The sequence below is a fragment of the Phaenicophaeus curvirostris genome, chromosome 6, assembly GCF_032191515.1.
Source record: "Phaenicophaeus curvirostris isolate KB17595 chromosome 6, BPBGC_Pcur_1.0, whole genome shotgun sequence".
NCBI classification, from domain to species: domain Eukaryota; kingdom Metazoa; phylum Chordata; class Aves; order Cuculiformes; family Cuculidae; genus Phaenicophaeus; species Phaenicophaeus curvirostris.
In genome coordinates, this window is record NC_091397.1 from 20,326,017 (window position 1) to 20,340,560 (window position 14,544).

A 14,544-nucleotide genomic window follows, 5' to 3' on the forward strand; every position below is an offset into this window, starting at 1 on the left:
CCTAGTACTTGAGTAATGTTCAGTGTCTGAAAATGGTACATAGACACAATCAAATAATGGCTGTAAGTGTTGGGAGGTTCAGTGGTCTCCTTTCATAGGATCAATCATATAGTTTGCTTCTAGAAAGCTTGTTTTCTCTATCAAAAGTTCATAGTGAGTGAAGATTGTGTACTGCAAATAGTGTACTTCTGTGAACAATCTAGGCAACGTATAAAATGGTTGTGTAGAATGGAAAATATTGAAACTTTCCATACTATTAATATAGAAAGAATTCTGTCTCTTGATTATTACAGACTGGAAGGAATTTGTGCCTTTATTCTTCCAAATTTTCAGAACTTAACTAAGTCAAATGATCCATTTTTACTCTTCAAAATGTTTCTTTTTCTAATGAAATATGTGTTTTTTAGTAAGCTCTAAGGACATTGTGTTTGGGCACATGTACTTAAAGTTCTTTGAATTTTTTTAAAAGCACACATTCTTTATATCTTTGCTTGATTGCAAAGCTATGTAGTGGTGACCCACTCTGCTAGATCAAGTTAAAAATTATCACCTCTATAAAATGAGAGGCACGCAAGCTACAGTTTGGAAAGCAAAATAATGTTAAAATAATGGTTACTTTAACTGGTCCTGTAATACTTCCCTGCTTGTTTTACAGAAGCAAACATGGTGACACTATATCCATCAGCATAAGAATATCTTTCAGTTTCCTTGCAGCTCAAGTCAATTACTTCATACTGAAAAAGGTTGGTTTCAGACTACAGACCATGACACTTTTTAACACTGAAGGAACATTCATGTTTGTTTAAATACATAACCATGTATACTTGTAAGTGTGCAGATGTGTTTGCATCTATTTATACACAGGTTTTACCTTCAGCTGCTTTATGGAAAAGGAATGTTTCCTGAAAAATATACCAGAAGTTGCATCTACTGGAAAATGAAAATACTGTGCTTTTTTAAAAAAAGAAAAAAAAATTGGACCAACAAAATAAAGTTTTGTTTTATCAGTTGTCAGTGATGCCTTGAATCTTAGAACTGGGCTGTTTTCCTACATAGCCCTAGAGTCAATGTTCCCCTTTTAAGCCTGTAATTTTACTTAATTACTTATGTTATGAATTAGCAGTATTTTAATTAAGTGTGTTCATACTAATTTTAGAAATAGTTTACTGAGAGAGGTCATTTAATTATCTTTTATCTGTAAGAAGGCATTAGCTCTGCTGTGACTGATAGCTAACAAGGCCATCTGCAATGCCTTTCAGTTCACTCACACTGAATTGTTCAGATAAAGACTGTCAAGTGCTGCCTAAATAAAGAAGGAGCCTTGGTAGAGTTAAGTGCAGTGGAGAACACAAATGAAGCATTGATTCCAGGCGTGCTGTAGGATCCAAGCTGTTTCTTGTAGTGCTGAATGTTTTTAGACTTTACATTGTTGTTTTCTGCAAAGTATTAAAATGCGAGTATCTGTCATTCAGGATTTCAGGGAAGATGAAAATGAAGATGGAGAAGAAGAAGAAAAGGTGAGTTAAACTCCAATAGCTTTGGAAAATACTTACGTCCTTCTATTGTTACCCTTTTAGGACAATAAACCTTCAATGATTACCTTTCTTTTACAGGTCTTCCTCAAGCCTGTTATTGAGGATAGAAATATGGAATTGGCCCGAAAATGCAGTGAACTAATAAGTGATGTAAGTGATGTTTACTCTTTGCATCCTTACATTTGCATTTCTCTTTTCAAGTAAGTTTATATTTACCATACGTATTTTTTCAGATATGTAGAATGTAGCATGGGCCCATCCAAGGCTTTACTATAAAGCACACAAAATAATAGAAAAGCACAGCCTACTCTGGTACTTTAAATCATCAACCGGTGAAGAATGAGCTTTTTAGAGCAGTTGGATGGTATGAAGGCCCTAGGGAGGAAGATGTGGGTTTCACCTGGAGCATGTTTCCCATGAGAACACCTTGGATGATTTCATCAGAAAAATGCAGTATTTTTTTATAGTCATAGCCTAATCCTGTGAAGTTTGATTGGTTAGAACAGAACTGGTTGCCAATATACATAGCTGTAAGGAGGGAGGATAAAAATAGAATAGATTAATTTTGAGTGCTATCGGTTGGTCTGTGGTGATAAATGCTCAAAGCTACTTAGTATATTGTTATTTACTTACACTTATAGAAACAATCCACTGAAATGCTAGAATATCTTCAAAAACATTCAGCTAGCAAATTCTTGACTTTAGTAACTACAGATTTTTATAACTGCCTATCAGATATAGACATTGTGTAAACATTATGTAGTGGTATATAGTACAATAAGTGCCTTTTAATAAAAGCCAAAATGAAAATGGACCTGGAGCACTTATCTGACCCAAAATATGTTTATGGCTTCCATGCAACTTGTTTCTAAAGGTGATTGCTGTTCTTAAAGGCAAAAATTCCTTGAAAAATGCTGAAGAAATGTTTTCTTTAATTGAAAAGGAATTATTACTGTGCAGTGTACCCATTAGGAGTAATGTTGGATGTGGCTGTTAATTAACTGATAAATGGAGTAGCTGTATTTTCTGATTTTCTGCAGGGGATTGGGAGCTAAAGTGAATAACTAAGTAAAGCCAGGTTTCTGAAGGCTATAATGGTTCAGCTTTGTGGGCTTTTGCTGAAATCTTGTGAAGCATTTAGGCTATAAGTGCGCTCGATTTTCCTTGAGATATATAAAGCATTATAGCAAAGTGTCACTAATGCTTTCAGAGCAGTAGCAATATGTAATGGCCCAGACCAATTTCAATGAAGAGACTCTGTTTTTAAAAATGGTATCCAGTTTTGGGTACTTATTGAGCCTCTACTCAAATCAGTAGGTATTTCTTCATTGGCTTGAATGGAATGTGTGTATGTATGAGAGGCAACTTTTGTTTCCCAGAATTTTTGCTATAATTGGTATGTCTTGTGACCACTGAAGTCCTTTGTATTGGGAAGTAAGTTTCTCACCGTGCATACTTCATTGTGGAGGTTAATAGTCTACAAGGAGTTAGCATTCTTGCCTTTGATTTTTAACTCATTTACATTCAGACCTTTTTACATATCCTTTATCCTTTTTAGCTTGAATCTTTACACAAACTGCTGTTTGTTTGTCTGGTTGTAGCACTGGAGTAAATCTGTACATTTTGTGTGTAAGAGAATTTTATGGGGCCTGAAGTTTGGCCCTAAAATGACCTTGGGACAGCAGACAGTGTCCTTGTTGACCATGAAAATCAGTTATTGTCCTTTCCTGCCAGTGGTGCTGTCAGCACAGCTTCTCCATCAGGACACAGTGCCAATGGTGCTCATGACTGAGATATTAGGGCTGCACTACACTTGCCCTGCATTCTTTTCAGGCTGACTTTAATTTGGCAATATGTTTTTTAAAAAGTGTTACGATGGCAGCTGTGAGTGTGTGCTTAACTGTCAGCCTTGAACTGTACATAGGGAAAGCTGCGAAATGTTTATGTGCTCTGGTTCTTGAGGAAATCCCTGTTTTCATTGGAGGTTGGCAGACATTTGTTCTGTGGCTGTAATACCCCCTGGATTGTTTCTCCCTAAAGCCATTTTATTTAATCTCCCTCCATTATGCAAGTTTAGTCCACAGGTGTTTTCAAAACAGTCATATGTATTTGATTTATATGAATTACCTTGTTTTCCAGGCCTTTTGTCTTTGGTAACAAAATTAAGTGTGTCTATTTTCTTGTTTTACTTACATTTTGGTATATTTTTCTCTCTTCTTCATTTTGATTGTGTGGTGTGACATTGTGAATACTGTTCTAAGCAGAGACAGGAATTAGTGTATCAGTAAAATCATCACTGACCAAACCATCATAATCCTTTCTGGTAGACAGGCAGACACTTTGTCTTCTGAAGATTTCTGCTGAATTTTGCTAGTGTATGGTAGCAGTGCTTCTTTTCCCTTATAGCAAGAAGTAATACTATGTGCCATTGAACTGCCCTTGTATGGAGTCCACATGTGCTTTAGCATGTCTGTTATAAAGCAAGGACCAAAGAGACCTAGAGTCAAGTGCAGAAACAAAGTGTCTTTCCACTCATACCATTAGGTTTGTGACCACCTAATTTGAGGTGGAGCTGTTCCTCTGGACTCACCATTAGTAGCCACAGCCAGGAGGACTTTGAGGTCCAAATTGCTGGAAAGTAGTAAAATACTGGGAGGCAAAAATACTGTATGCTTGCCCTGTTCTCATGCTTTCTTCTAGGTTTCTGCAGCCACAGATCTGTGATCTGACACAGCTCTCAGTCTTATGAGATATTATAAATTTAGAAGTGTAGGGTTTGAAAGGGAATCCTTAGTGGTAGAAGTTCCCTTTTGGTCTGTTATAAGAGTAAGATAAGAAGGTTAGACCTTTTTGTGGCTCCTCTAAACTTAATTGGATCTTTGAGAGACGACAGTGCTAAAATGGACCTTGGCATGCTACCTGTAGACAAAGTTACATCATTCATGTTAAGTTATTAAGGACAGGTTTTTAAGTATATTCATATTCAAGTTAGATTTATATGTGCCCCTGAACATAAAGGAAAGATGGCTTACTATCTGAGCCTTTCCTTTAGCACACGGTTTCCTCCTGTGTTTCCCCTGTGAAAAAGGCTGATGAAACAGACCATGGGCAAGATGAATTTTCCTGGCAAGCTAGGAAGCTTCAGCCTAAAGGTTGGATGCCCTTCTTTTATAGAGTTGGTCTCACCATAAAACATCCACTAAGAAAAAAAAAATGGAATTGAAGCTTACTGTTTTGGTGGTTGTCTAGACATTTTAATCTACTTGTACTGGAAAGCTGTGCTGCTGGTCAGAGTGTAGTAGTTTTATGATGAGTCAGGGAGAAGAAATGGATCAGAAGAGAGCTATTAAAAATTGGACCTTTAGTGAGCTATTGGACTTCAAAAGTGTATCAGTATATCAGTGGTGGCTCCAGGCCATCATTTGCAAATTTTTTCCTATTATTTGTTTTTCTCAAAAGGCTTGCCGCATCCAGTCAACCTAAACAGTGTATTTTGTGGTGAAGGGTAAGTCACTCACAGGCAAAATTTCCTCTTCAGTATTTTAGGTATTAGATTTGTAAGCCCAAACTTCTAAAAGGAATATTATCTTCTCTGCATGTTCCTTCCAACCATTGGTTATGTTCAGTCATAGCCAACCTCTTAAGCTTAATGTCATTTACAATAAATACACATTTTAAGTGCAGATGTCATGACTTCATTATACTTGTCCCATGTCATCTTCCATCTTTCTGATTCCAAGTGATGTAGACACTTGTGTAACAGAATGGAGTGTGTTGCATCAGAGTTGGACCATGAATTTTGTTATATATCCTCTTTAAACTGCTCATGTGAGCCTGCCTTCGTTTTGTGGCCTCTAGGGATTAGTATAATAAATGTGAACAATAAAGGAGCAAGGAGGTGGCATTAGTCTTCTGCCGCTTTTGGTTGTTTTGAAAGCATGACTTCAACAGGAGAATAGCTCTGATTGTTTCTTCTAGTCATGTTTTGTCATCCCCCACCCAATTAAGGGATACTCTAGTAAGCTTTCATGTTTGATTTTTGAATGGATTATTGTTCTTTAATTAAAATGGATGTAGTTACAATCAGATCTCAGATATCTGTAGGTGATTTATCTAAATTGTGAGCAGAAAGACTCTCCATCTCCTCCACCAGAGCCTCAGCTTTAACAGGAGTTTCAACTGGGAGCACACGTCAAACATAAACCATACGTAGACAATCAGCTCTGTAGATTTCCCATGTCCCTTCTCAGCCTTGTAATTATGAATGAACATAATTCTGTGAATACAGTGTCACATACAAATTACATGAAACATTGATTTTGTGGGTGTCTGAGTAAAATCATGATACACGGAAATTTTGCACCCATTTTTCACCAAAAAGTTTTTATTTAGAATACACTGTAATCCACAAAGGCAGACAATATAGTTAGATGTAGATTTCTTCGGCAATACAAATCTGAATGAACTCAACAGGAACCAAAATTATTGCCTGTGTGGGAATTATATAGACATCAGTTTGAGATGAATTTGACGTTATCTAATCCATTTTGTGGTGGTCGAAAAATTTGCATCAGAAAGTACAGGAGTTGCTTCTGTGTAATCTGCCATCCTTCTCATGAATTTTCCAAGTCCCTGTAGAGGACCGTAGAACTTGTGATATCCATTAACGATTCAGAGAAAGAGGAAATTAAGGCTGCGTATTTCTGTAATGCTCAGATGCAGATCATATTGCTTCTGTCAGTGCTTGTCAGCAAGTCTAGAGTGCATAAATGCAAGCTGCTGTTAGGCAGAATGTGAAAATGAGGTTAGAGAAATGGTAGCAGATAATAACCATGAAAGCTTAATACTAAATAATTCAGTTTGCATTGAACTGAACTACTCTATGTGCAAAGAAAGAAATGTCACTAAAAACATTTAAGGCTATTAATGTAAAATGTCTATCTTTAAAACTTATGTAGCCCATCTCATCATTATGCACTGTCTTTCTTCATGCAGTATTACATAATAAAGGTACCTACACATTTACCATGTCCATAGATTTTATCTTTTTGCAATCTCAGTAATATGAACAGTAACTCTAACTTCACCAGCAGTCATGTGATTGTTTTACCTGCCCATATTGTTTGCCTTGTGGTAAGAAAAAGGTTGGTTGTTTAAAAAAAACCACAAAGGGCTGGTGTGTTGCTTTTTTTTCAAAATATGTTGTGTTTTTCTTCAAAAATGTTTTCCTTCATGCATACACATGACTTAAAAATGGCTTAATTTAAAATTTGTTTGATCTTAAAGAAATTTTGTTATTGCATATCATGACTGATTGGATGCTTTGTAGCCAATGAATGAGTAGTATCCTTCTCATCTCTTGGATTCATAAAGAGGCATTGGATTATGTTATTCAGATTCTGTGTTTGCCAGATCTGTGTTAGAAGTTAGTTTAACAATTTTATTTTTGAGATCAAGGAGATCTATTATTTGATTCTCCTTTCTATAGAGATACTGGAACATCTGCAACACTGGTGAAAATGTGCTGTAGGTGTAGAGAAAAGTCATATCTGTTTCACTTTTTTTATTAAATTGTTCTGTGACTTTTACATAGCCCCTGGTACTGTGTGTGAGAACTGGGTGTTTCCCCTTATGGCTTAATTTGATCCAGCCCTGAGGTATTTGAAAGCCACTCAGCATGGTATTCATAAATGAAATAAAACAAAAATAATAATTAAGAATATTAAATAAAAATAGCCATTGTTTCTTTTTTTTTTTTTAAAGAAAATGATTTTTTTCCTACTTTTTGTAGATACACTATAAAGAAGAGTTTAAAAAATCTAAAGGCAAGTGCATATTTGTTCCTGACACCCCGCAGCTAAAACATGTGAAAAGTCTTGGTGCTTTTATATCTGAGGTAAGATCTAAAAGATTGAAGAATTCTCCTTGCCTCTCATCCTTCCTAAAAACTCCCTCAATTGAATATGGTGTTTTTTATCAGGGGAAAGATGGTTTATTTCAAATAACAATCGTGTTTAAAGCTGAAGTGATTTAAAGTGCTGTTATTAGTATATACTGTGTGTGATAAAAATTTGGAATTATGCAACAGTATTAGTTTCGGATTCCAAGATATTTTACTGATGATTCTGAGGTAGTCCTAACTGTCCCAATTATGGATGGATAAACAAAGATAGGAAAAGGATTTCTTCTTCCTTATTCTGCAGTGATGAGATTTGCAAACTCTACACATGCATAGTTTCCCTGCAGTGGAGAATTCATGGTCTGATATCAAACCAAACGACACAAGGAAACCGTTAGCATGTTATCACCCCTGCCTCCTTCAGCAAGGGGACTGGGTCAGGCATCAGGTCAATGTCATCTAAAGGTCCCCTGAGCGCTTGCACACACATATATACATACCCATGTCAGAGTTTTTAGGTCTTCATGTGCACACAAACACAACTGTAGTGGCAAAGAACGGCAAATTCCAAAATGCCAGAGCAGAGTTTACTGATAGCTCTTCATGTTCCAGATACAAGGTGCTGCGGGATTGCATCTCTGATTATTTTCCACAGGTGAGAACAGCAGCAGAAGTTTTCCGTGGCAGAAAGTTGCTCTTGTTAAGGAACTGCTGGTTCTGAGTGATATTTCTGTCACTGTGACTATGAGAAGACTTAAATTTTTGGTGCCAGTTTTTGTGTGCTACCTTTATGATTGTGATATAGAACATCCTAATATATCTGTCTTGAGTTATGTAATTTTTATACAGTCTACATTCTATTCTTGATATACATCAATTTGCTGTGGCTACATTCAATATGGATGCATCTACTGAATATTTTTGTAATATTTATCTTCATATTTTATAAGAAAGTGGTACATCCCAAGGAGCATAAATTTTTGAAATTATACTTTCTAACAGACAGACTATTGTAGCCTACAAAAGCACACTATGAAGAGAGTATTTACTGAATCCATCTGTATGATTCCAAAGAAAAGATGCTAACTAATAGTCAAAGATTTAGAGATAGAAATTTCAAAATTTTGAACCCCATATATTTTATGTTATCACATTGTTCGGCACTCTGCTTATTGCAGCATTACCTGAAGCCAATGATGTGATGGATGGTGTATCCTGTAAATTACTGACCTCTAGTGTCCCATAACCTGTTTTTGCAAAACTTGAGCACTGAATTCTTAACAGCATGTCTACTGCAGTGAGAGACCTCTGTTTTAGGAGACAGCAATAAACATTACAGCAAATTATTTATATATAAAATATGTATGGGGAACTAGTCTGTAATGAACATCTGGTATTTAATTTACTGTGCAATATAATTAGGCAGTATTATTTAAGATATCTTTGATACTTATGATTACTTTCACAGCGATACTCAGTATTGTTTTATGAATTTGAAAAACGTAGATCTGAAGCAAATCCTCCCAGATTTTTAACTATTATTCTGGCCTATCTTTTTTAAGAGATTCCTTCTGTAAGGTACTGGTAGTACTGAATGCTGGAGAAAGTACAGGATAAATAAAAAGTAATTTAAAAATTAATCTTTCATATAAAAAGGTTAAGTGGAAATGATGGCAGACGTGATAACTTGAGTGTTCCTGTCCTTTCCAGTTACAATTAATTGTTACTACTTATCAAAAAGCGAAATATTTTTTTTGTTGGCCTCTCATTGCTCTCATTGGGCAAAACTTGGGAAAACAGAAAGAAAAAGATAATTTTGTTCTTTGGAAATGATTTTAAGAAGGATAGAAAAATAACTGCCTTGCTTACCGTATTTTATACTTCTTCAAAATGACTGAATTTCATTAGGAGATACTTTAATTCTTTCGTAAATTAGACACATCCACCTGAAGTATTTTAAAGTTAATATTTAAAGGTCTGGTTTTGCTTGAAAGTTCATGACAGCATTAGATTTTTCCAGTTCTTATTATCTATGCTATTTCATTTGTAAGGAAAAAGCAGTTAGTGTGCTTACTGTGTCTTAATTTTTGCATTATATGTCACCTTTTTCTCCCCTCTAGGTAAAGTATAAAGGAGCTGCTAAGAAAGGCCTTTCCAACTCTCTTTATCAGCAGATGCCAGCCACAATTGACAGTGTATTTGCAAAAGAATTAACACAGCTTCAGAGCAAGGTACAACTTTAAATCACAAAAATGATCTTTATATGAATTGTATGACAGAATATGACCAATTTAAACAATATATTTGAATGGAGACTTGATTTATTTGGGTAAGTTTATCATCTGGAGTTTATCACTGTAACTTCTTAACTTCAAGAAGTATTCACTTTTAAAATTTGACCATCTTACCTGTTATATTTATTAAATAAAAAATTAAAAACTTCTAGTGCATTCAGCAATCCAATGAAATCTATTAGAAATCCATGAATGCAGTAAGGAATTAATGAATTCAATGACACTACACTGCATTTATAGAACAGGTGAATCTTAGGTAACAACAATTTAAATTTGGGTGTTATATTAGGTTTATAAAATGTTTGATGCTGAAGGGGAAAAAAATATTTTAATGAATTTTAAAGGCACTTCCTTGTACCAGTAAATGTTTTTCTGATGGTCTATGTACGACCACTCACAACATATTTTATACATATAAAAATACGAAATCAAATTTATTGAATGTAGTGTAAAACATGCAAGCACGGTAAAACTGAAAATTCCAGTTCAGTTGCCTCCAGGTAATTAAGAATATAATACCCTGTAGGCAGGTGACCCTTCACTTCCGTTGATCTCAGTGGACTTGTAAATGTTAAGTGTGTGTAATATGAATGAAGTTACAGATTTTCATTGTTACTCATGAGAATTACAGTTGATAGATGGTCATGACTTTCTATCCACCAAGCATTTCCACATTTTTCATGGTTTGCCCTTCTCTTCTCTTAAAGATATTAACTATGTATAATTTAATATAACCAGTCAGTGAAGCAAACACTGTCCTAAATCCATATTGTTCATTTTATCTCAATATGCATTCTTCTAATGCAGTGATTTTTTTTTTTTCAAACAAGGGAAGATATTCATAACAAAAAAGAACACCGAAATCTCAATGCAGCTTGCTTTTGTTTAAAACAATGTGTTCATCAGAGCTATACTTAGCAAATATAATAACATAAAATATATTTTAATTTTCATAGTTTGAAGTGGAACATATATGCACTCAAGCTAAAGCAACATAGTAGCTGGAATGACATTAATGTGATATTTCATTGCAAAGTGAGTGATTAGAAGAATTACAGTAGAAATAAATTGGGAATTAAACTTGTATAACAGTTTTAAACTCTTAGCTTGATTTATAAAACAGTAGTTAAGTAGTTTGCCACAAATTTACTCCTGGATTAATTCCATATGAGTACATTCTACATTAGTTTACGCAAATGAGGTTAATTAACATTGGTGATGTGCCAGGGAAAAATAAATAACTCAGAGTAAAAATGAAACCATTTGATTCATCAAAAAAAAACCCTTTAAAGGAAAAGACTGACATTTTCATTTGATATTTTTGAAGGTTTTCTGCAGTCATCCAACAGTCATAGAGAAACGAATATGCATATAGGATGAGTTTTATTAAAGTGAAAACTTTTCCTGTAAAATTCATACCATCCCCATGGGAATAAATGCATTATAAATCATAATCTACCATAAAACTTAAATATATGCTGACACATTTTTCCAACTTGTGGTTAGTGTTGCAGTGGACCTAAATTTAATGCTACTTTGAGAGGCATCCTAGGGGATTTTCTAGTGGAAAATCTTCTCTGCAGTATTCAAATCTAATCTGTATTGTGTCTATCACTGCGGTACCTAAGTAGCTAATACAAGGATTTCAGATTTCAACTGGGTCAGGATATGGCAGAGAGGATTTCTACTGCATCTATCTATCTGGGGTTGTGAATTTACAGGTCATAACTTCAGCGAGAGGAGTCTAAGGCTATAGGAAGGAGAGAGAACTGCACTGGCTGGCTATTGTGCCAACTCTCCTGCAAAAAGGCTGTTGCAAGCACAGAACTGCAGTCTGTTTTGCAGTTACAATAAGATCCAATAAGTGCTTTCTCGCTCTGTGATGCCATGTTCTTGGCAGGATCCATAGACTCACCTGCCAAGCAGGTTTGTAGGGACTAGAGGATCACAGTATGAAAAAAAATTTCCACTGGCTCTCCCTACTACAGCCTGCTGGCACAGGGCTGCTGAGGCTGGTATGCCTCCCCTGGGTGTTCTCTTTACATAGTTGGCAAATGGTCTCTCCCATGAGTTGATGTTTAATTCTGAAATGGTGCTGCTGCACTGCTGCTGCCCAGCAGCTCCATTTTCAGGCTACCTAGATCTGGCCCAATTTATTGATCTTGTACACTGTTGCAAATCACGCTTAGGATTTAGGAACTTGGAGGCGACTAGAGAAAATTTCTTTTTTCTCACAAGAAATTATTCTCCACTCATAGCTGCCCTTCACTGTCATTCCCACAGCAAACAGGCTGCCATAGTACCATCTATCACTTATGCAAGCTCTAACTGATATGGCAAGTGTGATTAACTTCCACAGAGGCAGGACTTTGTTCTGCAGGGTTCCAGCTCTACAATGTCAGCACTGACAGAATCTTGCCCTAATGGAGAGTATAACAACCTAATGGTTGTTGTTCTCCTCCTGTGGAGCTTTGTCCCCGTATTGGCTATATTGATTTATGCACGAGGTGCTGAGGGTCATGGTTTAGTGTTTGATAGGAATGGTTGGACTCGATGGTCCAGTGGGTCTCTTCCAACCTGGTTATTCTATGATTCTATGCTCAATTCCCTCTTCAAGATACAGAGGAAAGGCTAAACCAGGACTACCTCTGCTGGCTTTTGCATAAAGGCCATATTTGCTCTTTTGTGTTTTATGTAGAACTGGCACGAAAATGGAAATAAATACCCATAGAGAAGGAAATCCTTCTGAAATTCTGACCAAAAAAATAATGACAATATTTTTTGGGGAAAAAAAGACTTCGGGAGAATGAAAAAGAAGTTTCAGAGCCATGTGGACTTGGGTGGCTTTTATCAATTTCAGCTTTTCATCTACAGGGAAAGTTTGACTGTTGCCTTCTAAATAGCCTTCTTGAGCCTGAGCAACCAGATTTTCCTCCCTCTCTCTCCTTTGTCATAGCTGTCCCCAGGGTAAGCTATAGAGAGCAGAAGTGTCTGCCCTCAACACATAATTTCACCTGCCTTACCAGCCTAAGAAGCTGTCACCAATTTCCCTATTCTCTGCAATATAAGCATAAGGGCGGGGAGACCTTGTTTTCATTTTCCTGAGAGGAAATGGACATTTTTGAGAAAAATTGCAATTTTCCTGTGGAAGATATTTCTGAAGGAAAAATTCTGATCCTTAGAAGGTTTGTGCCAAGTCTTTCTCTTGTCTGAAGACCAGTGTACTGAGTTCTTCCTTACACAGAACTTTTTTTTTAATAAGGTGTCACAAACAATGATAAAGGTATTTAAAATTGCTTGAGGGGGAAACAATTTTGGAAAAAAACTACGTATTTCATCACTTTTTTCATCACTTTATTTCTGCCATGAGAAGAGATTGCACTGTTTTTCTTCTTATCTGAAAGGAATAATCTAAAGCAAACTGAAGGCAGTTTAATTTTCTCCTTTGCACAGGGCAATATCTCAAATAGTAACTATATGTCAATGCTCAACAGTATTTCCTGTTTGTTTGTAAAGATGGTGAGCCAAGTGAATTTTAAGCAATAATTTCAACTTCCAGAGAAAGTTTCAGAGTTTTTTGCTAACTTGTAGGCAGAATCCTGCTTTTACTTGCATGTAGATTATTTACTATGATAAAGCTATTTGTGTGGTTTACTACATCATTTACAGTTACATTACGCATTATCAGAATTTTTCATGTAATTCTGCATGTTTTTTATGGTATTTAATCTCATATTCAAGATTTTATCTTTTTTTTAATTTTTTTTTATGGTAGCAAGTGTTAGTCTCTGAGACTTGCTTGGTTTGTTTTACACAGATACATCAGAAAATCTAATTCTCTATCTAGATACTAAAATGGCATTTTCTGTGTTCTTGAATGTTTCCTACTACAAAATCCTACCTTGCATTTTTTAAGTTTGGAGCTCAGCTTATTGATTGTAAAGGGAAATAGGAAAACAAAAATTTAATAGTGCTTAAAGTATTCTAAACCGAAGTATTAGTCAGAGTTAAGGTAAAGGAGCACAAAGCTTTCCTTAATGCAGCTTCCTATTGACACACTGGTGCACAAGAGAGAGAAGAAAAATAAAACACGAGTACTTACAAATTAGTACAGTCTGAAGTCATACCTACTTAAATAATTGCCTTGTATTTCTGAAGTTAATAAATAGTGACAATTCAGAGTGGAAGTTACATTAGTGACCTATAATACTTGATCTTTCTGTAGAGTAGTTTCAAATGTAGATTTGATAAAGAAAATTCAGTTTAGCTAAAGCTTGAAAATTAGCATGAAGTGAGAAATGATTTTACACGTGCTAACATGTAAAATAATAGGTCTAACAATATTGATGAAATAATCCTCATAAACATTTTTTCATGCTTCTTTGGGACTGATTTACAGACCTGGGAGAAGTTCTTCACTAAATTGTCCAAAACTAAGCAAGACAACTATTGATAACCTCCTAGGCTGTGATTGCTTCAAAGTTACTTAAGTCATTTAATGAGAATAATGTGAAAAGATAGGAATAACACAGCTGTCAAATAGCAAGTCAAATATTCCTACATTAATATAGAGAAAAATCATCTTTTCCCAAGACAGCAGACACTCAATTGCAATTTCTGTTAGTTTTCTCAGGTTGGGAGTTGATGGGCTTTTAGTTTCTGATGTCTTGATTACATAGCCCATCTGCCAACAGAAAAATATAGATGTTGAACCAGCAAAGTAGGAATGTAGTAAGGTATCTGTAAATTACTAGATTTTGGAAGTAACTGTATGGGTCTGCTTTTCAGAATAGTATTAAGTGGGAAACATCTTAAA

At 35.5% G+C, this 14,544-nt stretch overlaps 1 protein-coding gene across 6 annotated transcripts in view; it reads left to right on the forward strand.

Annotated features, from left to right (window-relative positions):
• The first annotated feature begins 344 nt into the window (after positions 1 to 344).
• NEBL (nebulette) overlaps positions 345 to 14,544 on the forward strand; it is a 412,617-nt gene continuing 398,417 nt past the window's right edge. For 3 of the 6 annotated variants that reach the window (XR_011337639.1, XM_069859518.1, XM_069859520.1), the window contains exons 1-5: positions 346 to 743; positions 1,473 to 1,517; positions 1,614 to 1,685; positions 7,327 to 7,431; positions 9,555 to 9,665. Coding sequence is in view for 5 of the 6 variants with exons in the window: in XM_069859518.1 (XP_069715619.1) it covers positions 609 to 743; positions 1,473 to 1,517; positions 1,614 to 1,685; positions 7,327 to 7,431; positions 9,555 to 9,665 (468 nt within the window). In the remaining variant the exon portion in view is untranslated. Of the gene's footprint in view, positions 744 to 1,145; positions 1,518 to 1,613; positions 1,686 to 7,326; positions 7,432 to 9,554; positions 9,666 to 14,544 lie in introns of those variants that run through there. The other 3 variants (XM_069859522.1, XM_069859519.1, XM_069859521.1) reach the window with 2 other exon arrangements.